The sequence below is a fragment of the Pteropus alecto genome, unplaced genomic scaffold (genome assembly GCF_000325575.1).
Source record: "Pteropus alecto unplaced genomic scaffold, ASM32557v1 scaffold326, whole genome shotgun sequence".
Taxonomy (NCBI): Eukaryota; Metazoa; Chordata; class Mammalia; order Chiroptera; family Pteropodidae; genus Pteropus; species Pteropus alecto.
In genome coordinates, this window is record NW_006438873.1 from 274,231 (window position 1) to 295,199 (window position 20,969).

A 20,969-nucleotide genomic window follows, 5' to 3' on the forward strand; every position below is an offset into this window, starting at 1 on the left:
TAACAAAACCGACCCCCTAGATGCGGGGGTGGGGGGGTTGGGGGGGAGAGAAAGGTAACAAAATATTATACAATACAGTATATAACTAAATTAATACTGTCTATAAACTGACACAATTGGAAATTCAAAATTTACAAACTAAAAATGTATATAATTATATATAATAAATTGTGTATAACATCAGTATAACAAAATTCATTTGCTAAAAAGTCACATAATACAAAAGCAAAAATGAGGTACTGATTGGCTTTTGTGCCTCTACAACACAGGTTTTTTTTTTTTTAATTGTTTTTTTTAATGCCTACAGCACCTGATATTCCTAGGTGGTCTCCCACCCAAGTACCAACCAGGCCCGACCCTGTTTAGCTTCTGGGATCAGATGAGATCGGGCACATTCAGGGTAGCATGGCTGTAGATTACAACATAGATTTTAATTTAACTTTAGAATTTGTTAAAATGCACCAATTGACAAACTTCATGAACTTGATCAATACTGGGGCTGAAATCATAGTTACAGTTGGGGGTCTCACTAAATTTAAACAATGAACTCCCCAAGTTTAAAAAGTAACTAAATATAAAATAGGAAAAAAAAGCTGTATCTCATTTACCTGCAGCCTTGACTAAATCTCCCAGTCATACCCACCACCCCAAAATGTCACATTATCGAGCAGATGCTCTGATACGTCATTAAAATAAAATTTTGGCATTTACAAGTTAATTAGAAAAATGGCACCCCATAGACCACAGTATAAATAATTCATACGGCTCAATGTAATCTGAAAAAGGGCCTTCGGGAAGTGAAACTTATATAAAACCTAATAAAGAATGGATTACCCTCACTGCATCTTCACTTGACACCCCACTTGCGCCTAGGAAAAATAAAAGGCATCTCGTGGTGTGTCACCACAACTGTCATATTTGGGCCCACCCTTCAGTGTCCCTGCTACAACCAAAATGTGTCCCCCCAAATTCGTATGATAAGGCCTAACTTGCAACGTGACTGTATTCAGAGATAGGGGCCTTAAGAAGGTAATTAAGGTTAATTGAGGTCACAGATGGGACCCCAAGCTGGTAGAACTGATGTCCTTGTAAGAAGTGGGAGAGAGGGCTCCTCCCAGCCACAGAGGAAGGGCCCTGTGAGGACACAGAGAGAAGGCGTCTCAGGGACTGCTGGCCTCCAGAGCTGCGCGAAAAGACACCCAGAGGTGGCAGCCCCAGGTGATTACCGCAAACCACATTCCCGATACCCAGCATCAGTAAGATTGCTGATGTGACCTAATCAACAACCGGTAACTATTTTGCACTTACATACCTAGCTAACACCTTCCTTTCAGCGCTTGGTTCGACATCCTCTCCGCCAGCCTGCCTCCCTGAGTACAGGGAGGCATACCCTGTCTCCAGGCTGCCCCTGGGGAGCTCCCAGCTCTGTTGTCACACACAAGATCTTGACTGCACCCACATTTCTCCAGGAGGTATGACATGACACCGATGCCAACCTTGTCCACTCGACACATTCACTATGAGATGCAAGTCCAATATCTTTTAGTTCTTTTGGGTTCTAGTTTTAGATGATAATAATATTAAGTATTACTTTAGGTCTGAGAGCAACACATTCTTCATTTATAAATTATACTTAATCTCACTGATGCTGATACAAATCGGCCCATCTTAAACAGAAATCCCCAATAAAGGCCCTAAAACCTGTGGAAAATACTGTCAAAGTCACTCCCAACCAGTGCTCTCAGAGACTCCCTTCACTGCAGAAGCCTCCTCCTGCCCACTGGAGTCTCTGAGTCACCTATGATTGCCCTAAGTTGTCCAAGGGCTTCTGATGAAGAAACTGTCCCCCTCAGCCTGGTGCTACACCACTGGAACCACGAAAACTGACTATACCTTGGGCTCTCACAGACCCTAAGCCTGCGACCCTCTACAGCCAGCTGCCAATCATGCTCTGGATCACAGAAACAGCACATCACAAGCTCGGCACAGCTGCCGAAGCCTCAGGACAGGACGGAACCCAACATGGCCCTCTGGTATATTCTACCTGCCCGATGCCACGGTACTAGAGGTCACCATCTCCCAGACTCCTTGGTAGCTGGGGAGCACCTGGGAATTAACTCAGCAGACAGCAACGGGCGTTCGTCAAGTGCAAGGCATGGCCCACTATCACATGTGACAGAGCTCAGTGGATGCTGCCACTTTCTGTCCCTTAGAATGTCCCACAAGAAAAATGGGACCTAAGAAACAACACTTAGCCAGACTTCAAGGGATCATGTTAGCACCAGACGCCCGGATTGACAAATGGTCCCATCTTCCTATTCATTATAAATGGGTGGGCCATCACCTAAAAATCGTTGCGTTCAGTGTAAAGAACTCTGGCAATCTCATCTCAGTTACGTCCAAAATAAGTCAAAAACATGTCTTCAACCAAACATGGCACAAGCTGAGGACCATATCAACTGGAGTAGGATCAGGGGGCAAGAAAGAAGAAATAAAGGCGTGGCTGCCTCAGGGTGCTTCTTAGTGCCAGGCGACACAGGGTCCTTGCACTCTCTCAAACAGGTTTCTCAGCCTGACATGGTCATTCAGGTCTGGAAAACTTTGTCAGGAGGGTGGAGAGGAATCTGTCCTGTGCATTATAAGGATGTTTAGTGGCATTCCAGATCTTCACTCCTGGATGTCAGTGGCTTCCACACTCACTTGTAACAACTAAAAATACCTGCAGACATTGCCAAGTTTCTCCTAGGGAGCAACAGCATCTCCGTATGAGAAGCATTGGTCTAGAAGGTTATATATAAGTAGAATGATGAGGAAGTGAGTGGGGTGGGGGAGACCCTCCATGAGGTTTGGTGGTCAAGACACAGCAGGGTGATTATCTTTACACAGAGCCACACGTAAGTGCCAGAGCTTCTTGACCTTGGTCCTCTTGACACCATGGGCTGCACAATCCTTTGTTGAGGAGCTTGTCTTGTCCTGCTTGTTAGATGAAGCAACATCTCTGGACAATACCAACTAGATGCCAGTACCACCCCAACACCATGTGTGACAATTAAAAGTGGCCACACGCATGGCCAAATGTATCCTGGGGGACAAACTGCCGGCTGCTGAAAAGCACCGCTCTAACCTCTCTCTCTGTACTAACAGAGGGGCTTGGCCCTGGACTTAGGAGACAAGAAGGCATGTGAGACAAAGAAGCCATGTGGTTCAGAAGAACACCTGGGGGCCACCAGGATGAAGACCTCCCAGGGGCCTGCCTCATACTCACTGGGAGAGCATCCCATCACACACAGCCTGATGACTGGCTTGGAGGGGATGCGTGAGCCTACCAGGCTCACTCAGTCAGATCCCCCTCTGGAATCTGAAATAGGGAGCTCAGACAGAGGCCAGTCTGTGTTGGACACTGGGATGACAGGTCCAGGGAATAATGGGCTCAGATGGCCATTCTTGCCTCAGGGATGCCCCAGAGAGCTCAGGAGCAAAGAAAGAGAAATGACATAAACATTCAAAGAAGGAGAGATAGGGAGTCTGGGGGCCACAGACAGCAGGGACTGAGGTGCCTGGTCCTATCGCAAACTCGCTGAAGAGAAAAAGCCATTCTGAACAGAGCGACCTAAGCAGATCCAGAGAGCGAAGCCAGGAGAAGAGACCCGGGAGCCGGGCATAATCGTGTGGTTTCCAGTTCCTGGATCAGTCAGTCCTTCAAGAGCACCTTCCCCACCCCCCCCAACCCCAGACATCTTGCTTTTGGAGTCTGCAGAACACTCCCATTTCCTTCCACACTTTCTAAAAGCCAAAGGGAGGCTGTTTCTTGCCCAAGAGAGACGAGGAGACCAGGTAGGAAGAGGTGAACCTAGAAAATGACTGAAGCTGTGGGGAGGAGGGAGAGAGGGCTCCTGAGGCCTTCTTGACCAGCCAGATCTGGAGCCAGAGGGTGGTTCTGACAAGCAGGGCAGGTCCCCGCCATGGAGGGCTAGGGAGGACTTACCCAGAGACAACAAGATCCTACAATTTTCCAGCATCACTTCCTGGTACAGGGTCCTCTGGGACAGGTCCAGTTGTCCCCACTCTTCCTGGGTGAAAGTCACAGCCACATCATTGAAGGTCACAGATACCTGGAATGTCACATAGAGGTAGCAGTATTAGCCTTGAGGCTGCTGGATGGGATCAGAGCTCACTTTGCATCATGGTAAAGGTGCGGTCATCAAGGACCTAATCGTGCAACACCTCCTGAGGGATGAGCTCTGTGCTGGGCTCAAGGGGAAAGTGGATGATCCTTTGGACATAATACAATAGTGTAGAAAAGAAGCCATCTATGCAGAAGCCATTGGAAAGTCACACAAGAGTGGAAATGATGTGTGGACTGTGAAAATGCTGACAGTGAGAGGACCCTAGGTCAGAGAAATGACAAAACATGATAATGATACCAATAATATTAGCGCATGAGCCTCACTGATCCTGCAACTACCTGCCCCATGCTGAGAGCTTCACATCATATCTTAAAGTGACTAAAAGTCTCCACTTCTTAAGTCAATCTCCTATGGTTTGCATCCAAACTCTTGAAACCCAACACTTGTCAGCTGTGTTACCTTAGAGACATTACTTTGTTTCTCTGAGCCTCAGTTTCTGGATCAATACAATAATAGTTCCCACTTCACCAGTAACAGCTGTGAGATATGGACAGAAATTATTCAATGCTCAGTGTGCTTCAGGATTTTTATTAATTCTCCCATAGCCTTTGAAGTAAATATCTAATCACCTCCATGCCACAGTCAGTGGCCCGAGAATAAAAGTTCCACCAATTTACCCAGAGTCTCAAGGCAGAGACAAGATTTTAACATGGATCACTACAGTACAAGACTGTAATAGAGTAACTCGACACTCCTCTACTATCAAAGTGAATACATAGTAAAGAGGCTGTAAAACATTTACACGAATTTTTCCTGTTAAATCAGTTTCTGTCACCCTTAAAAACATATGTGAACATGAAGACAGGAGCAGAGTCCCACCACTGCCTTCGCAGGAGAGGCACCTGAAAGGGTGGCACCTACCTAGGTAATGGCAGGGCCTGGATCAGCTCCCCACACTCCCTGGGTCTCTCAGACTCCCAGGAAGACTCCACAATGAATCTTTAGTCTTTTCCCCTCCTGAATCCTGACAGCACTTACCTCTGAGGCAGGATACTTCAGGACCAAGGACAACAAATGGCTAAAGATAACACAAGCTCTGGCCATAGGAAAAGCCTTTGACTGGCCAGTGTCTGTCCTGACTGAGAATAGGCGAAACACCCTGCAAAGGCCTACACCCTCCCGAGACTTGTCTGTCTCAGCAGCTGGGGGAACCATGGTAACCTCACAGGCCTTGTTGTGCCCCCTTAAACAACCAACACACCTTTGTCCATGCACTTCTCTCTGCCCAGAAATCCCTGCCTCTCCTCTAACCCTAATGCCCAAGGTCACCTGGGGGAAGTAGGGGAAGTAGGGGAAGTAGGGCAGGTGGGCCAGGGCGGACCCCAGCAAGATGTGGTGGGGTTGGGATTTATTCTAAGAATGATGGAAGCCCCTGGAAAAGTCATCATTCTTTCCACAATTTAATGAGAATCTGTCTGAAGCCCAACACCGTTTAGGACTGGGGACAGCTAAGTGGCGACCCAGTTCCAACTGTCAAAACAAATGATACTTCCTAAGGCAAAGCCAAAGGATGTTAGCTCCCAGCCCCGTCAGGGACCGTTCCCTCCTGCGAAGAAATACAGCAATTCCGACATCACCGCCCACTCACCAGCGTCTGATGGGTCGGCGACGCCGCCATTGCGGGACTCTATGGGTCGAGCGAAGCTGGAAGAAGAAGAACCTCGGCTGACTGTCGCACTCCGAGCCGAGGTGTCCTCCGTGGAAAGGGCGCACAACACCCCGGGCGCCGCCCTTGGCGACTGCGGGGATGAAGGGCGGGCTAACAGACTCCCGGGAGGCCGCGGCCCGTCGAGCGACCACGGGACACGCCCGTTATGAGGAGTCACGGCCCAGAGGTAACTCCTATCAGCCTCCACTGCTCAGAATGAAGGGCTGATGAAAGACCTGAGAAAGGCTGGCTAGCTATTCCGTAATTAGAACCATCCACGACTGTACAGTAGAAGCAAATGGCGTCCACTTTGCAAAACCCGGAAGTCCCGCCTACATGCGTGGAACGCCGGAAACGTCCCTTTCCCGGGCTATCATTGGCCAGCGTCCGCCGAAGCACAATGTACAGCCTTCTGGGTAATGCAGTCCCCTCTTTCTCCCCATCCAATGACGCAAGGAGCTCCTTAACCAGGAAGTCATCCTATGCCTAAAATAACCTCGAGCTTTGAGGCGTGGGAAAATTGAGGCTCGGGAGGCAGGGAGGGTGTTTGCCCAGTTGAGAGAAAATGTAAAGGCTTGGGGTCGGGCCTTCGGCTCGCCTGGCGGCTTCTCATTACCTCCATTCTCGTTAGGTTCTTCAGGGATCCTCTTCTTGGACAAAAAATAACCTTAAAAACCTTCCTGCGCCGGAAGTCTCGCCTCCATTCTTTGCACACTCACTTACCGCACTGTCCTGGGCCTTCCTTTGCCCAGAACCTAGTTTGTCTGATGTATGAACTTGAGTCACGCAGTGGGCTCAGATAACTTGAAGAATGGATTTGCCACTCTTTGAGGTGGGGAGGCCGCAAGTTTTCCTGGAGGAAAACTTAGGACTCCCGTTTCCATCATTGTCAAGTTGAGATGTCAAACCACTGTGTCATGTAGGCGTTTCAACCTATGAGTGAACTTTGGGAGAGAGTTGGAGCCTGGATATAAAAATTTGGGAGTTATCTTACACTGTAATTTCAAGTCATGATACTGGGTGCGATCATTAAGGGAATTGAATGTAGACTCGAGAATAGAATAGACAAAGCATGAACCCTGGACCAACTTGACTTCATTAAGTGGTTGATGACAAGAAGCCAACAAACTAATGTTAGGGGTTCTAATGTTGACCCAGAGGCATATTAAACAGTCTTAGAAGTCACCATTGGTGAGGTCTCCCCCCCCCAAGCCCCCGGAATTGTGGAGCCCAGAGGATAAAATGCATCTCTCGTGATTTAAGGATGCATAGGGATTAAGAAATGGAATCAGGGAGTGCAGAAAATGCCCTTAAAAGACTTAATTTTTTTAAGGTGAAAGAGAAGTATGGTGACAGGATGTTAATTAGGTCAAAGGATGAAGAACTCTGCAAACTACTAGTAAAATATACATATTTCATTTAATGTAAGTATATATGTATGTGCATACATATACACATATAGGAATGTATATATACCCATATATCGCATATATGTAGTGTAGTATATATGCGAGATATGTATTTCAGGGAATTGGCTTATGCAGTTGTGGGCCTGGCAAGTCCAAATCCATAGAGTAGAGGGCAGGTTGGATACTCTCCAGCCAGAGCTTTTTTGTTTGTTTTTTGTTTTGTTTTTTATGTTGTAGTCTTGAGGCAGAATTTTTTCCTCAGAGTGCTCTTACTTTTCCTCTTAAGGCCTTTCAACTAATTGGCCAAAGCCTACCTACATTATCAAACTAAAATCTTTTGCTTAAAGTCAACTGATTGTAGGTGTTAAGTATATCTACAAAATACCTTCAAAGCAACACCTGGGCTAGTTTTGATCCAGTAACTGGGTATTATGGCCTAATCAAGTTTACACATAAAACTAGCCAACATGTTCTGTCCCTTGTCAACTTGGTACCCATACACATTTCCTAAACCATACTTCTCCAAATAAATATGGTAAAAAAAAAATCTACTTTTGTCTAACTGGATCAAACCTGGTACTGATCCATTGTTATGATAGATCGTATTATGTATGATGGGCTACATATGATAAATGTAGTGGATCCATTTGGACCTATTGATGTAATGTTAAATTATCTGATACTGGAATTCCGTAGATATACTTATAGCTAATAAAGAAATTTGATTAGGACTTCATACCTTTGGGAAAAGAAAAACAAATATTAGCCATGCATATTAAGTAGGAAAATCAATCAGAACAACAGATTTTTCACAGATTAGGGGTTATTTTTCCATCTCATAGCCTGCATAACTCTTTTCTAAGCATTTGCTTCTGCAAGGCTGGATGACTCTAACTACACCTACTTTCCTTGCAGCAGCAGGAAAACAAGAAGTATTTTCTGCTTCTTATCTTGCAGACTCCTTTTTCAGAAGTTTACAGGCCTATAGCTTTTAAGAACAATGTGGAAACCCTTTGTGTACTAGTATGGAAATAGCTCTAGGATATAGTGTTAAGTAAAAATACTTAAAGTCCAAGACTGAATATGTTATGATACCTTTTGGCTAATAAAGGGGGAAATTCTAATGTGCATTTATCTTTCCTTAAAGAAAAGTCACTCAGTTTGGCTACTAGTGAATCATGGAATAAGCAGGAATAAAGCTTCCCATCGCTTAGCTTGTCACAACATTTTGCTTTTGTGCCATATGCATTCATTTCCTATACACATTTTTTTAAATTAAAAAAATCAATTACATCACTTAAAAAAATACACATGACTTTTCAAGAGTGTGAGCTAGGCTTCCATTATCTTACTGAAATGTCTATAGTGTGTCTTCTTTGTTTTAAAATTTGGGGATACAGAAGTAAACAAAACAATCAACCACCCTTGCCCTCATGAGCAACATTTAGAGGGGGAAACAGAAAATAAATAACAGTTATAATAAACAAGTAAAGTATATATCAGAAGTTAATCAGTGCTATGACAAAGAAAATGAAGAGCAAGAGGAGAATTAAGGTGGATGTGGGCACCAGAGTTGAGGGGCATTTGTTTGCAATTTTTATGAGGCTGATCATGGGAGAGCTTATGGAGAAGATAACATACAACCAAAGTCAGTAAGGTGGTGAGGGGGCTAGGTGAAGATGGGCGGGGAGAAGGAATGTCTTGGCATAGGCTTTAAAGCAAGTGTGTTTCCAGTCAGTGCATGAAACAGGAAGCTAATGTGGAGTCAAGCAAAGCAGTAAGAGGCTATGAGGACTTTGGCTTTGACTCTGAGAAGATGGGACCGTTGCAATCAGGGTTTTGTATAGAGGAAAACATAATCCAAATTCGTGTGTTACTCTTCTATTCCTGAGTAACAGTTATCATAAATGTAATGGCTTAAAACAACATACACATATTAGTTCACACTTTCAGTAGGTCAGGACTCTAGTCATAGCTTAACTGAGTTGTTTGTTTCAAGGTCATACAAAACTATGCTCAAGTTGTCAGAACTGAAGTTCCAACAGACTCAATTGAGGAATAATACACTTTAAAACTCATTTAGGAAATTGCTAGAATTTATTTTCTTGTGGTTGTAGGACCGAAGGCTTCAGTTTCTTGCTGTCTGTTGGTGAAGATCACCCTTAGCTCCTAGAAACCATCTTCACTGTCTTATGTGGGCCAACATTACTGCTTGCTTCACTAAGTCAGTGAGGAAGACAGAATCCAGCAAGATGGGTCTTACCAACTATGTAACATAATCATGTACACTTAATCATGTATATACCATCACCTTTAGCATATTCCATATCTCTAGAAGCAGGGTACAAGTCTGGTCCACAATCAAGGAGAGAGGTCATACAAGAGTTAGAATGCCAACAGGCAAGGATATGAGGCCCACACTGGTCATCCTAGAGACTATCTGCCACACATTTTAAGATGTTCTCTCAGGCTATTGCAAGAACAGACTCTAGTGGGGTTAGGAAGCTATTTCAGAAATTCAGAAGAAAGATTTTGTGGCTCATATCAGAATGAGTTGAAGAAAATGTTTCTCTTTCTTCTCTCTCTATATGTATATATATACATGTATAAAAATATATATAGAAAATATTATATGTATAAATATTTAAATATTTTATATATACTTTTTATTTGTGAATAATTTCAAAATAATTACAGAAAAGTTTTAAGAATAGCACAAAACATTGCATACTCTTTACATATATTTATCAATTAACATTTTGTCAAATTTGCTTTATCATTCTCATTCTCCTCTGATTGGTGGATTAATGATGTTTGAGTCTCCTGGAATTACTTTCAGTTCAGAGCCAGTGTCCAGTAGTTCCTAAAAGTTCTGATTTTATCCTTTTTCACTGTGTACAGTTATCCTGGTAAAAGATCCCTTTGGAGAAGGCTGGGAGATAGAGTAACAGTATAAATTTTCTGCTGCATACCGGATCCCTCCTTAAGAAGACCTGGCCTCCCTTTCATTGAGGAAGTTCTGAATCTGCAACCTAGATCAAGTCTGGGAATTGATTGACGGGCTGTGACTCTGTTTTTATGCTTTGCGTTAGATTTTGCTCACTGAACTTAGAACTTTTCTGTTATGCAAATCAAGTAAGAATTTAGTAGGCTTCCTATCTATTTCACTTCAAGGAATACTACAATTAACTAGCCAATGCCATAGGTCTGCACACCTTAGACTATTCTGATTGCTGCTTTGACTCTGTTGTCCATCAAGGTAACCACACCCACCATGCCTTCTGAGCTGGAGTGTGTGACTATTTGCCTCTGCATTTAGGTTTTCCAAGTCCCACTGTAAGCTTTGGCCTACAGAGAAGAGGGATCACAAACTCTTCAAGGATACTGAGACTCCCCCTCACAAATTAATGCCTCAAAGTATTAATTAAAGGTACGTCTTATAGAATCACCGAGTGTGGGTGAGTAGGTCTTAAATGACGAATCCACCCTAATACTCAGCTCTCCTTAAGTCTTTGAATCCCTTCTTCTATATTAAACCATGGAGTTTGAGCATTTCCAATTCACTCACGGTGGGCCATCTCTTGGTCTGTGGTTCAGCCAGCCAACCAACTAACCAAGCAACCAACCAACCAGACAGAGCCCTTTCTTACTCCCTGAGCTGCAAACATTAGATGCAGAATCTCTGAGTTGTGAACCCATATTAATAGATTCAGTCTGATCCAGCTTTATATTTCTTCCACCAGTATTCCACTTCCTAGTATCTGTTCCCACATGTTTCCCAGAAAACTCAAGTAGTTCTTTTGGAGTTTAATGCACCTCCTCATGGGTCACATGCTGTACCTCACCTTTAGGGGCCTGCTGGAACTTGAGTCTAAGCCAAAAAGCAGTGAGGGGTAGTCTGTGGGGAGGTGGTTCTGAGGAGAATCAGCATTGTCTGCACAGCAACTGCCTCAGGGAATGGGAATGTCAGTTACCTTTTCCTCAGGCAATGCAGTGTTAATTCCCTCAGAGGCAGAAAAGCAGATACCACTGGGCGTGGGGAAGGTGATTCTGCTGTGAAAGGAGAGAATTTTGCCACTGGCAAAAATGACTCATCAGAAGAATGTAGTCTCAATGTCCCCATTTCCATCAAGGTCTTCCCACACATCTCCATCCCAACTCACTCATCCCATTCTTTCCCAATCAATGCCCTCTCTTTAATAGTAGATACCCGGTGAGGCCAAGAGTTCAATTGTATTGTAATTAAGTCAATCACAGGATTAGTCTTTGTATTTGATTTTCAGCAATTTCAGCCTTCTGTTTACAGGAGATAAGGGTCTCTTTCTGGGTACACAGAGAAGCTCTTAGGTCATTTCTGGGGTACGTGAGCTGGAAATTCAAATCTCTGAGCTCATCCTTTTATTTCACTCCTTTGTTTAACAACAACCAATCAACCAACTGTATTCTCTAATTTTCCAAAAACGTTTGAAATTATCATATACAGAATCAATTATCTCCTTGCTTTTAAGGGGTTGATTAGATTCAGTTGATTAGATCCAATGGAGGTATTTTGTCTATTTCTATAAACATTTCACACTATAGACTATCAATGTTCTCTTGACTACTGAAAATAGAGCCATTAGCATCTTTCAATCTTATCAGATTGAAGAGCCAGTTCCAGAACCAAGAACCAATTCAGAAAACTCCTCCTTTATATATGCAAAATTGAGTAGAGTCAACATCTGAGGAGACTCAATAAATAAAGTCATCCCTCAGTACCCTCAGGGGTCAGTTCCAGGATCCCCTGCCAACACCAAAATCTGTGGATGCTCAAGTCTCTGTCATAAAATGGTGTAGTATTATTTGCATATAACCTATTCACATACTTCTGTATACTTCAAACCTCTAGATTACTTAATATACACAGTGCAATATAAATGTTGTGTAAATAGCTGTCATAATATATTGTTTAGGGAATAATGACAAACATATATGTATATGTGTATGTATATGTATATGTATATATACATATATATAATTTTTACTCTGAAATATGATTTTACTTCATCATCTGATGAAACTCAATAAATATATGGAAAATATATGAATGAATGTTCATCTATTTTCCTTATTTTTCTATTTTCTTGTATGTCTTATTCTTAATTTAAGGAGATTTTACATATTCCCAATACTGTGTACTATTATTTACACAAGTGATATATAATACTGTAGAAAAATCAGAAAATTAAGCCAGAGTTCAAAATTAAAGTGTGTATGTGTGGTGGTGGGGGGGAGTACTTATAATATCACTCTCCAGAAATGATAAGTTTGAGTTGCAAATAAAAAACAAAATAAAGACAAGGACTCTGGAATAAATGAGCCAGTCATGATGAAGCAGCTTGTCATTAGAATATTTTTTTAAAAAACTAGTCTTTTGAAAATTGTTGGATATCATGTAAAGTCAAATTTCTAAAGTCTGCATCTTGTCCTGGGTCAGATCCATATCTATTAAAATTGTTTCTATTTTATTGGTAATTGGAAGCTGTAATGGAGGTTTTTTAAAATTTATTTTAAATAGTATTTTCTTACTTTCTTATTCATACTCATGTTCACTGGTTTCTGAAATTGTAGCATTTTCTTTTCTTTATTATTTTCCTCATATGAGAAATAGATTACTTAGTTAATTCTGAATTTGATGATAATTCCGCTCTAACAATATTAGTGTTGGACATTTGATCATTTTCAGTAGCTAGCATATTGTTTTTCTAGTCAAACTTATAACTGTTCCTTATAATTTTGATCCATTTCTGCACATATTTTTCTTCTTTTCCTGAACAGTGCACAAGTTGGCTTTTTAGATGCCATATTAAAAAAACTTTTTGGTATAAATATATGTACTTTTAAAATAAACACAATATTTAATTGGAGCAAATATACATAAATATTTAATTTATATGCATCAATTTAAGTCATGCAAATTATATTTAGCACTCAAATAGGTAAACATAAAAATGTGTATCAAAATAAAAATCTTAATAAATAAAACAGCAGAAAATTGTGCCCTAGGTTTCCAGACAAATTTGTTGTGGAAAAAAGTGAGGAAAATAAATTCATATATAGAAGTGAATAGTATACAATATATCACTGTTTTAAGTGAATAAAGTGTAAAGGTTTTTAGATAAATAAATAATTTTCTTGGTTGATTTTCTTTTTCAGAAAATGTTTAATATTTGATCAACTTTCATTTGTTAAAAGTCAAATCTATCAATAAATAAAATTTCTATTTCTTACTAAATTGCTCTTAAAACTTTTTAAAAATCACACAAACATATACGTGTAATAAAACAAAACTTTCTGTTTTGTCCTATAGCACTGTGGGTTATAGCTATGAACAATTAAAAGAACCTGTCACTTTCCCAGAAGACTGATCAATGACTTTAAGAAGAAATTGCAAGAGGGAGATCCTTTTATTCATTGCACATGCACCCTCACTTGCGTAACTCCTGTCGTTGCAGAGAAGGATCCTGTTTTTATTTACAATTTTTATATTTTGTAAACATGGACTTTCTGCAACTAATTTTTTAAATGATGTTTCATTTTTCAATTATAGTTGCCATACAATATTATATTAGTTTCAGGTGTACAGCATAGTGATTAGAGCTCTATATAACTCACAAATGATCACCCCAATACATCTAGTATCCCTCTGCCCCATACATATTTATTACAATATTATTGACTATATTCCTTATGCTGCACTTTATATCTTTATGACTATTTTGTAACTACCCATTTGTACTTCTGAATCTCTTTGCCTTTTTTCACCGATCCCCCTAACCCCCCTCCCATCTGGTAACTCTCAAAATATTCTCTGTTTCTATGTATTGTCATGCAATTAATTTTTGTTTTTTAACTATTGCATCAAATATCATTTATCTTGATCACAGAATTTTTAGCATCCCCTCAAATATTGCTCCCAAGGTGAGAGCCTCATTTGCTTCACTTTAATACTGGTACTAATTTAAAGAACTTTTTAATTTAATAAGAAAAAGTCATCGCTTCAAAAGATAAGTGAAGCACGTGAAAAAACAATTTAAAAAAGAATTCATAGGTATATAATAAACATTGAAAGAAAGATGCGTAGATAAAATTGCACTCAAAAATGCTGTTGTGATAGTTTAGGTGTAGAGGTTGGTATCAATTATTAAATTTCTATTAATAAAAGAAAAGAAGTCCTATTTAATCCTTCTTAGATTCTATTATTTCCTTTTAAGAAATGACGGAATTAGTAAAGGTGGAACTTTAGGATCACCACTAATGATTAAGTAAATGGGAGGAGATGATCATATAAATAATGGGAGGGGCTGGTCAATAAAACCAGCCTTACCTCAGGCTGCTGTCTCCCGGTTGAAGGCTGAGACTTCATTACTCTCTTCCAACATGGCCCAAGACAACTCTCCAAACAGTAAGTTCCCCACGCACCAGACTGTGGTCTGAGTTCTGCTGATTTGGAGAGGAAGTTAGGCTAAAAACCTAGTGGGCTTGTGAGATACCGTGAGCGTTCTATCAAATTTTTGAAATCACTGTACTGGGGAAAACCATTTTCTCTCCTGTGATACGAAAATAGGCTATTTCCATGCATTTGAGAATTTTATAAAGATGCTGACATTCAAGAAACGAACAGGACAAATTCTTGTTTCAAGAAGGAAGATGGGAGGAAAGAACAGATGGGGAAAAGGAGGAGAGAGATACACACTCAAAGAAAGAAACTATAGCAGGCATCAAAAAGTTGAGAACAGAATGTCTTTGGACTCAAAGTAGCTTCCAGATTTCCTTACTGACCCTGTTTTCTCTCATAACCTACATCTAATCAGGCTGGAAATTCTGTTGGCTTTAATTTCTAAATTTTAGGAGTCTGACCATTTCTCAATCCATCCTCACTATTGCCAATCTGAGTTCTCGTAACTGATCTGTTTCCACCCTGCCCCTCATTCAATCTATTCTCAGTGAGGTAAGTAGCAGCTCGAGTGATCTCGCTAAACCATTGATCAGAGCATGTCTTTTATCTACTCAAAACTCTTCCGTGACTTCCCACAGTACTCGGAGTAAAAGACACATGGCCCAACAATGCCCCACCAAAGGTCTTGGACCTCTTCTGCTTCTGCCTTGTTCCCTCTTCAGACTTTCTAGCCTTCTTGCCGTATCTTGAATAGGCCAGGCAGACTCCCATTTGCTACCCCCAGTTTCTGCAATGTTCCTCTCCCAGATGTTCCCGTTACTCTCTCTATAATCACCTTCAGTTCTTGACTTAACTTTTCTCAGTGACATTTCACTTAAAATTACTCCATCTGTGCATTTTGTACTCTCTCTCCTTCCTTTTATGTTTATTTCTTTGCCTTGGAAATATTCACCATCTGATATACTTACTGTATATTTCACTTCTTTGCTTTTCATCTCCTGACTCTCCACGAGGTCAGGATATCCTGTCTATTTTGCTCACAGTGCCTAGAGTAGTATCTGGTTTTTAATTGATACTCTAGAAATCTTTTTTTGAACAATTAAAAATACATGAAAGTATTCTAGTTCGTCCTACCAGGACTTGCCTGATAGTCTTGTGGGTAAATGTTTGTTTGATGAAGAAAGGTAAAAAAATTCAAACTTTCATAGGAAAATTAAAATGTTGGAAAATGCGAACCTGTCACTGTGAGCCTGGCAATATCCCAATACTTTAAGGACTTTTCTGATGAAATCAGTTGTAAATTTAATGAACATGACTTTTTAAAAGAACTTTTATTTTCATGCCATGGTATCATTGCTAAATAATACCCTATCCTTATAGGCATAAGCCTTTGAAGCAGATGAATCAATGCAAATAGACATCTCCCAATTTATAGATATCTTAAATAAAGCGTATTTACGAGCATTTTCTTTGGAGCATCAACTGAATGGTAGGGACACAATCATTTACACTGCAGTATTTGGGAGCACTAATATCTTTTGCTGATCTGAGATTATATGTGACACTAAGAATATATATATAAAAACATCAAAAACTTTAGTTTGGCTTGATAAAAATAAAAAGAAAGGCAGTTCAGGTTACTTATAATTTTAGAATTTGTCCCACATATACAGTATTACTAAGCAACGAACACTTTCATAAAAATTTTATTTCACATCTTTATACAAATATACACAGGTATTTTATAATCATAAAATAATTTTACAATGCCAATTAGTATGAAAAAAATGTATCAAATTGGAACAGGCCAGTGACTTGACTTGACATTTTTAACAACTGTAAATTTAATGAATGTGATTTCTTGATATTGTATAATAAAATGTCAATTTTTGTAAAATGTGCAGAATTGATTTTAAATCAATACATGAGGCTACAAAATTATGCATGGATGAAAGATCGATTCCAAATGCATTTCAATATAATACCAAATGAAAAAGTTCAACGAAATGGTTTCAGACTCCATATGGCAACTAACATTTAAGAAAGTTGAAGAAGAGAAAGAGAAATCCTATATAATTTAGCTTATATGTGGAATATATATGTGTGTGTATGTGTATATATGCGTGTGCGTGTGTGTGTGTGTGTACATATAAATATACTTATATATACATATATATGTATATATATATATATACACACACACACACGCACACACATATATATATCATGAACAGAACCATAGATACAGATAGAGAACAAGCTGATAGTTGCCAAAGGAGAAGGGGAAGGAGGGATGAGTGAAAAGAAAAATAAAGGTTGAAGAAACTTTCAAAGGAGAGTAGCAATGATGATCTGAAAGGCTTTTAAAACAGCTCTCTTTCCAACTACATATCTGTCTGAGGCTAGATTTGCTTCATATTCTTCTATCAAAAAAACACATTATAACAGACCACATCCAGAAGCAGATATAAGAATCCAGACCTCTTCTCTTAAGCTAGACATCAAATAGATGTTATTTTACTTTTTAATAAGGTAAAACCAAAGTTCTTTGGGTATTCATTAAATTTTAAGAGTGTGAATAGGTCTTGAGGCCAAAACAATTGAGAATTAGCGAGCTAGGGATATTTTCTAGAGAAAAAAAATTGTGAAACAATTTTCAAGTTTCTTTCCTTTTTGTTATCTAGTCCTCAGTCACATACAACTGAATTAATTTTACTCCTAAAGTTTGACATTTAAAATGTTCACTACCACCAACACTGTTGCCATTAGCATTAACCATATATGTGCATGTGCCAAGTCTTCTAGAACATAGACACAGGAGGGGAACTGCCAAGCTATACCTTAGTGCCAAGCTCTGTGCCCCGGAGTCTGAGATGAATTGGATTGGATCTTGATATAGCTCTGAAGGAACCATTAGCTTATGGGGATAAAACACGGATCCTGGGTTGAAGAGAGAGATCTGACTCTTTTACCTCTTTGCTCCCCTCCTTTATCTTCCATCTGTCTCTAGCTCTTTCTCATCTCCTCCCCTCCAAGCCTCTACCTGACAGTGTCCCAGGAAGCCCTAATAACATGCTTATCCCATCCCCTACACCCTATGGGGTCTGGGTTACTTTAGAAATCCTTGGGTCTTCTTATATACTTAAAGGCTTGGGGTTCCATTTAAGCTTTCTTACTCTGCAAGAATGTTCCTCCTAAGAGTGGTTACATACAGTCAAAGAGCTGAGAAGTGACGGTACAAGATGGGTGAAGTCCTGTAAGGATTTTAACCCTAAAGCCAACCTCAGACAGATTGCTGCCATCAGAAAAATTCTATCACAGACTATTTGGAACTTCTCTCTCCAAACCATCATTTCTCTTAATTTCTGATTAAATTTTTATTTATTGGTTTGGAGTAGGGACAGTTATTTTGCAGTGTTTGAGTATGTGTGGGTTTTTTTTTTTTTTTTGTTTTTTTTTTTTTTTTTTTTGGTCAGAGAGTATTTTCAATAATTCAAACTTAATGTTGGCGTAAATATTATTGTGCCAGGCACGGTTGTCCTGGGCCCTGGGCTTAGAGGGGATTTGTGTTTGGTTTAATGTTGTGCTATTGTTATCTTGAAATTATTAACACATGTTGAGCAAGGGGCCTAGAATTCCTATTAGAATATAATTTTCTTGGAATATTTGCACTGGGTCTCATAAATCATGCAGGGGTCCTAATTCTATCAACTAGGAATTCCATAATGAACAAGATAGACAAACATGTCTTGTGGAACTTCATACCAGAGAGGGAAAAGAGACAGAAACAGGTAAACATGTAGAAGATTATTTTAGATGGTGATGAGACCAGTGAAGGAAATAAGACAGAGTGAAGCCAGATAGCATGATGTGGAGTGTGGGCTATCTTAGACTAGTGGGACAGGCAAGGACTCTGAGAAGACAGTGCTCAAGTTGAGGTCTGAGTGATGTAAAGGAGCAAGCTAGCCCATCAAAAAAGAGTTTGAAGGAAAAGAAGAACAAGCACCGAGCTCTGGTGTAGGAAGAACCTGATTTGCTTGGGGGAGAGAAAGAAGTTAGGCGTGATGGCTGGAGTATACACTTAGTCCAGGGTGTAAAGTCAAGTAGATCAGCATATGTGATGAGGTCAGAGATACAGACAAGGGCCTGATTGATAAGATTCAAGATAATCAATGGGTGATGTTAAAGTTAACCTTCCCCTTTCAATGAAATACAATAGAACAGGGGGTGGTGGACTGGTAAGCAATTGCAGATTTAGGTGTTCAAGAGGAACCAACACTCAAAGATCAAGCAAAAAAGCATCCTTACAGACTGGAGTCCAAAGGAATTCGTAATTCTTTACTTTGCTGAAGGAATGTAATGGGTAGCCATGCTGCAGTTTTCACTGGATTTTCCTTTTGCATAAATGTGGATTTTGGCTTTTCTGAGAGTGACCTGAGAAATGTTGCGAAACTGTACCAGAGATAGAAAAGAAGTAATATTGAACTTGTTTTTTTATGAGGTGCCAATCAAAGCAACTCCGTACATCAAAATCTTTACCTATGGGCACAGCTCTATGCTTCCAACTGAATCTCTGACATCCCCTGTAACTCACTAAGTCTAATTCTGCTACAAAATCATATGTTCTAAAAATGAACATATGGCTTTCCAGATTTGGCTACTTCAAAGAGGTGTCTCATATCTAAAATCATGTAATGTAGTGTTTATTCCCTATTTGAAAATTCTGCTGAGAGTATGGAATTCCTTTTTAAATTAATTTTGTTCTCCCCATAGTGTTTTAAAAAATACTTTGGGAACTGATCTTGTGTGTCTGCTGTTAAGAGCAATAAACTTCAAAATAAATCAATATGCACCAGGGAATTTTAACCAGAAACACTGGAAAAGAATTAATGGTACCTGTATCACATACTCCTCATTTCTATGGGTTCAGGTCTTCATCATTTTAATGACATACTGCATGCATTTTCTTGACACATGTTGTTCCTAATCCTTATGAACAGAACACAGCAACTTTTCATGGTTTTTGAAAACAAGACCTTGACTACCCCCCACCCCCTGCCCCAGGTCAAGGCATTCAAATCAGCTAGAGAAGTTCAATAATCATCCTTGTGTGTTTATCACATGAGATTTCTTTCCTGGTGGGTTCTGGTGGATTCCATTGCTCTCAATAGCAGACACAAAGGATCAGTCCCAAAAATATTTTTAAAAATACTCTACAGAGACCACAGCGATGAATCATAGACGAAGCCGGACCAAATTCACGGAAGATCAGTTGAAAATCCTCATCAAAGCATTCAACCAAAAACCTTACCCAGGTTATGCCACCAAACAAAAGCTTGCTTTAGAAATCAACACTGAAGAGTCTAGAATCCAGGTAAGTTACAAGACATCTCCAAGACAAGAAGTAGAAAGGAAGGCAGGGGGACCATTAATTGAGCACATATTACATACCAGTGTGCTGTGCTGAGGGCGCAATACAGAATGAACTCATAAGAATGTTGCTCTTAGTTTTCACTTCACAAATATGGACACTGAGGATGAAAGAGCTCACAGGAGTGGGGAGGAAGTGTGCAGGTACACATTCCAAGAAGAGGGAATAGTTGAGCTGGTTCTTTTTTTTAATGTGTTGGGATGACATTGGTTAATAACATTGTATAAATTTCAGGTGTACAACTTTATAATACCACATCTGTACACTCCACTGTGTGCTCACCACCCCAAGTCCTATGAGTTTATTTGTTGTTTATTTGTTGCTTTCTGTTTTCAATCTAGCGAAGTTATTCTTTGAACTGTTTGTTAAATGCATAATAATCGCAATACCTATTTACTAGCTTATAAAGATTATAGCAAATTATGCCAGGACCAGATTGTGAAGGGGCTAAATGCCAAGCTTTGACCTGACACTCAGTCGAATGGGACAGGTATCAGTAATAATCCTAAATTAGGTCTGGTAAGAATGACTCCCTTTGGAGAAAGGCAGCGATGGGGTTGAGATGACACAAACATGTTTAATCCTCTCGTTTTCTCTTCCTTACTTAGGTTTGGTTTCAGAATCGAAGAGCTAGGCACCGAGTTCAGAAAGGATCAGAACCTGAGAAGGACTCTGAAGCAAGCCAAAACCAAGATTTCTCTGAAGACAAGATTCATAGTAAATAGCCTGCTCCAGTCCTGTCCCCCAGCAGAGCCCGTTGGGTATCTAAGGACCTCTCTTAAGTAGTGGAACCAACTACCACTCTGAGTGGGAAAAGAATGTTCTCTCCCTCAGAGTCTCCTGGTCAGGGTCTTGT

The 20,969-nt window shown here is 40.1% G+C and overlaps 2 protein-coding genes and 1 pseudogene across 2 annotated transcripts in view; 1 reads left to right on the plus strand and 2 right to left on the minus strand.

The window, feature by feature from the left end:
- Positions 1 to 6,170, minus strand: part of ZNF805 (zinc finger protein 805) — a 54,106-nt gene extending 47,936 nt beyond the window's left edge. The window contains exons 1-2 of the mRNA XM_006915918.3: positions 5,776 to 6,170; positions 3,986 to 4,112 (exon numbers count right to left, since the gene is read on the minus strand). Of these exons, the coding sequence (XP_006915980.2) occupies positions 3,986 to 4,112; positions 5,776 to 5,805 (157 nt within the window). The 5' untranslated portion in view covers positions 5,806 to 6,170. The remainder of the gene's footprint in view (positions 1 to 3,985; positions 4,113 to 5,775) is intronic.
- Positions 299 to 417, minus strand: LOC112483096 (annotated as a pseudogene).
- A 13,742-nt stretch (positions 6,171 to 19,912) lies between the features above and the next one.
- Positions 19,913 to 20,969, plus strand: part of DUXA (double homeobox A) — a 2,931-nt gene continuing 1,874 nt past the window's right edge. The window contains exons 1-2 of the mRNA XM_006915963.1: positions 19,913 to 20,056; positions 20,722 to 20,830. Coding sequence (XP_006916025.1) covers positions 19,913 to 20,056; positions 20,722 to 20,830 — 253 coding nt within the window. The remainder of the gene's footprint in view (positions 20,057 to 20,721; positions 20,831 to 20,969) is intronic.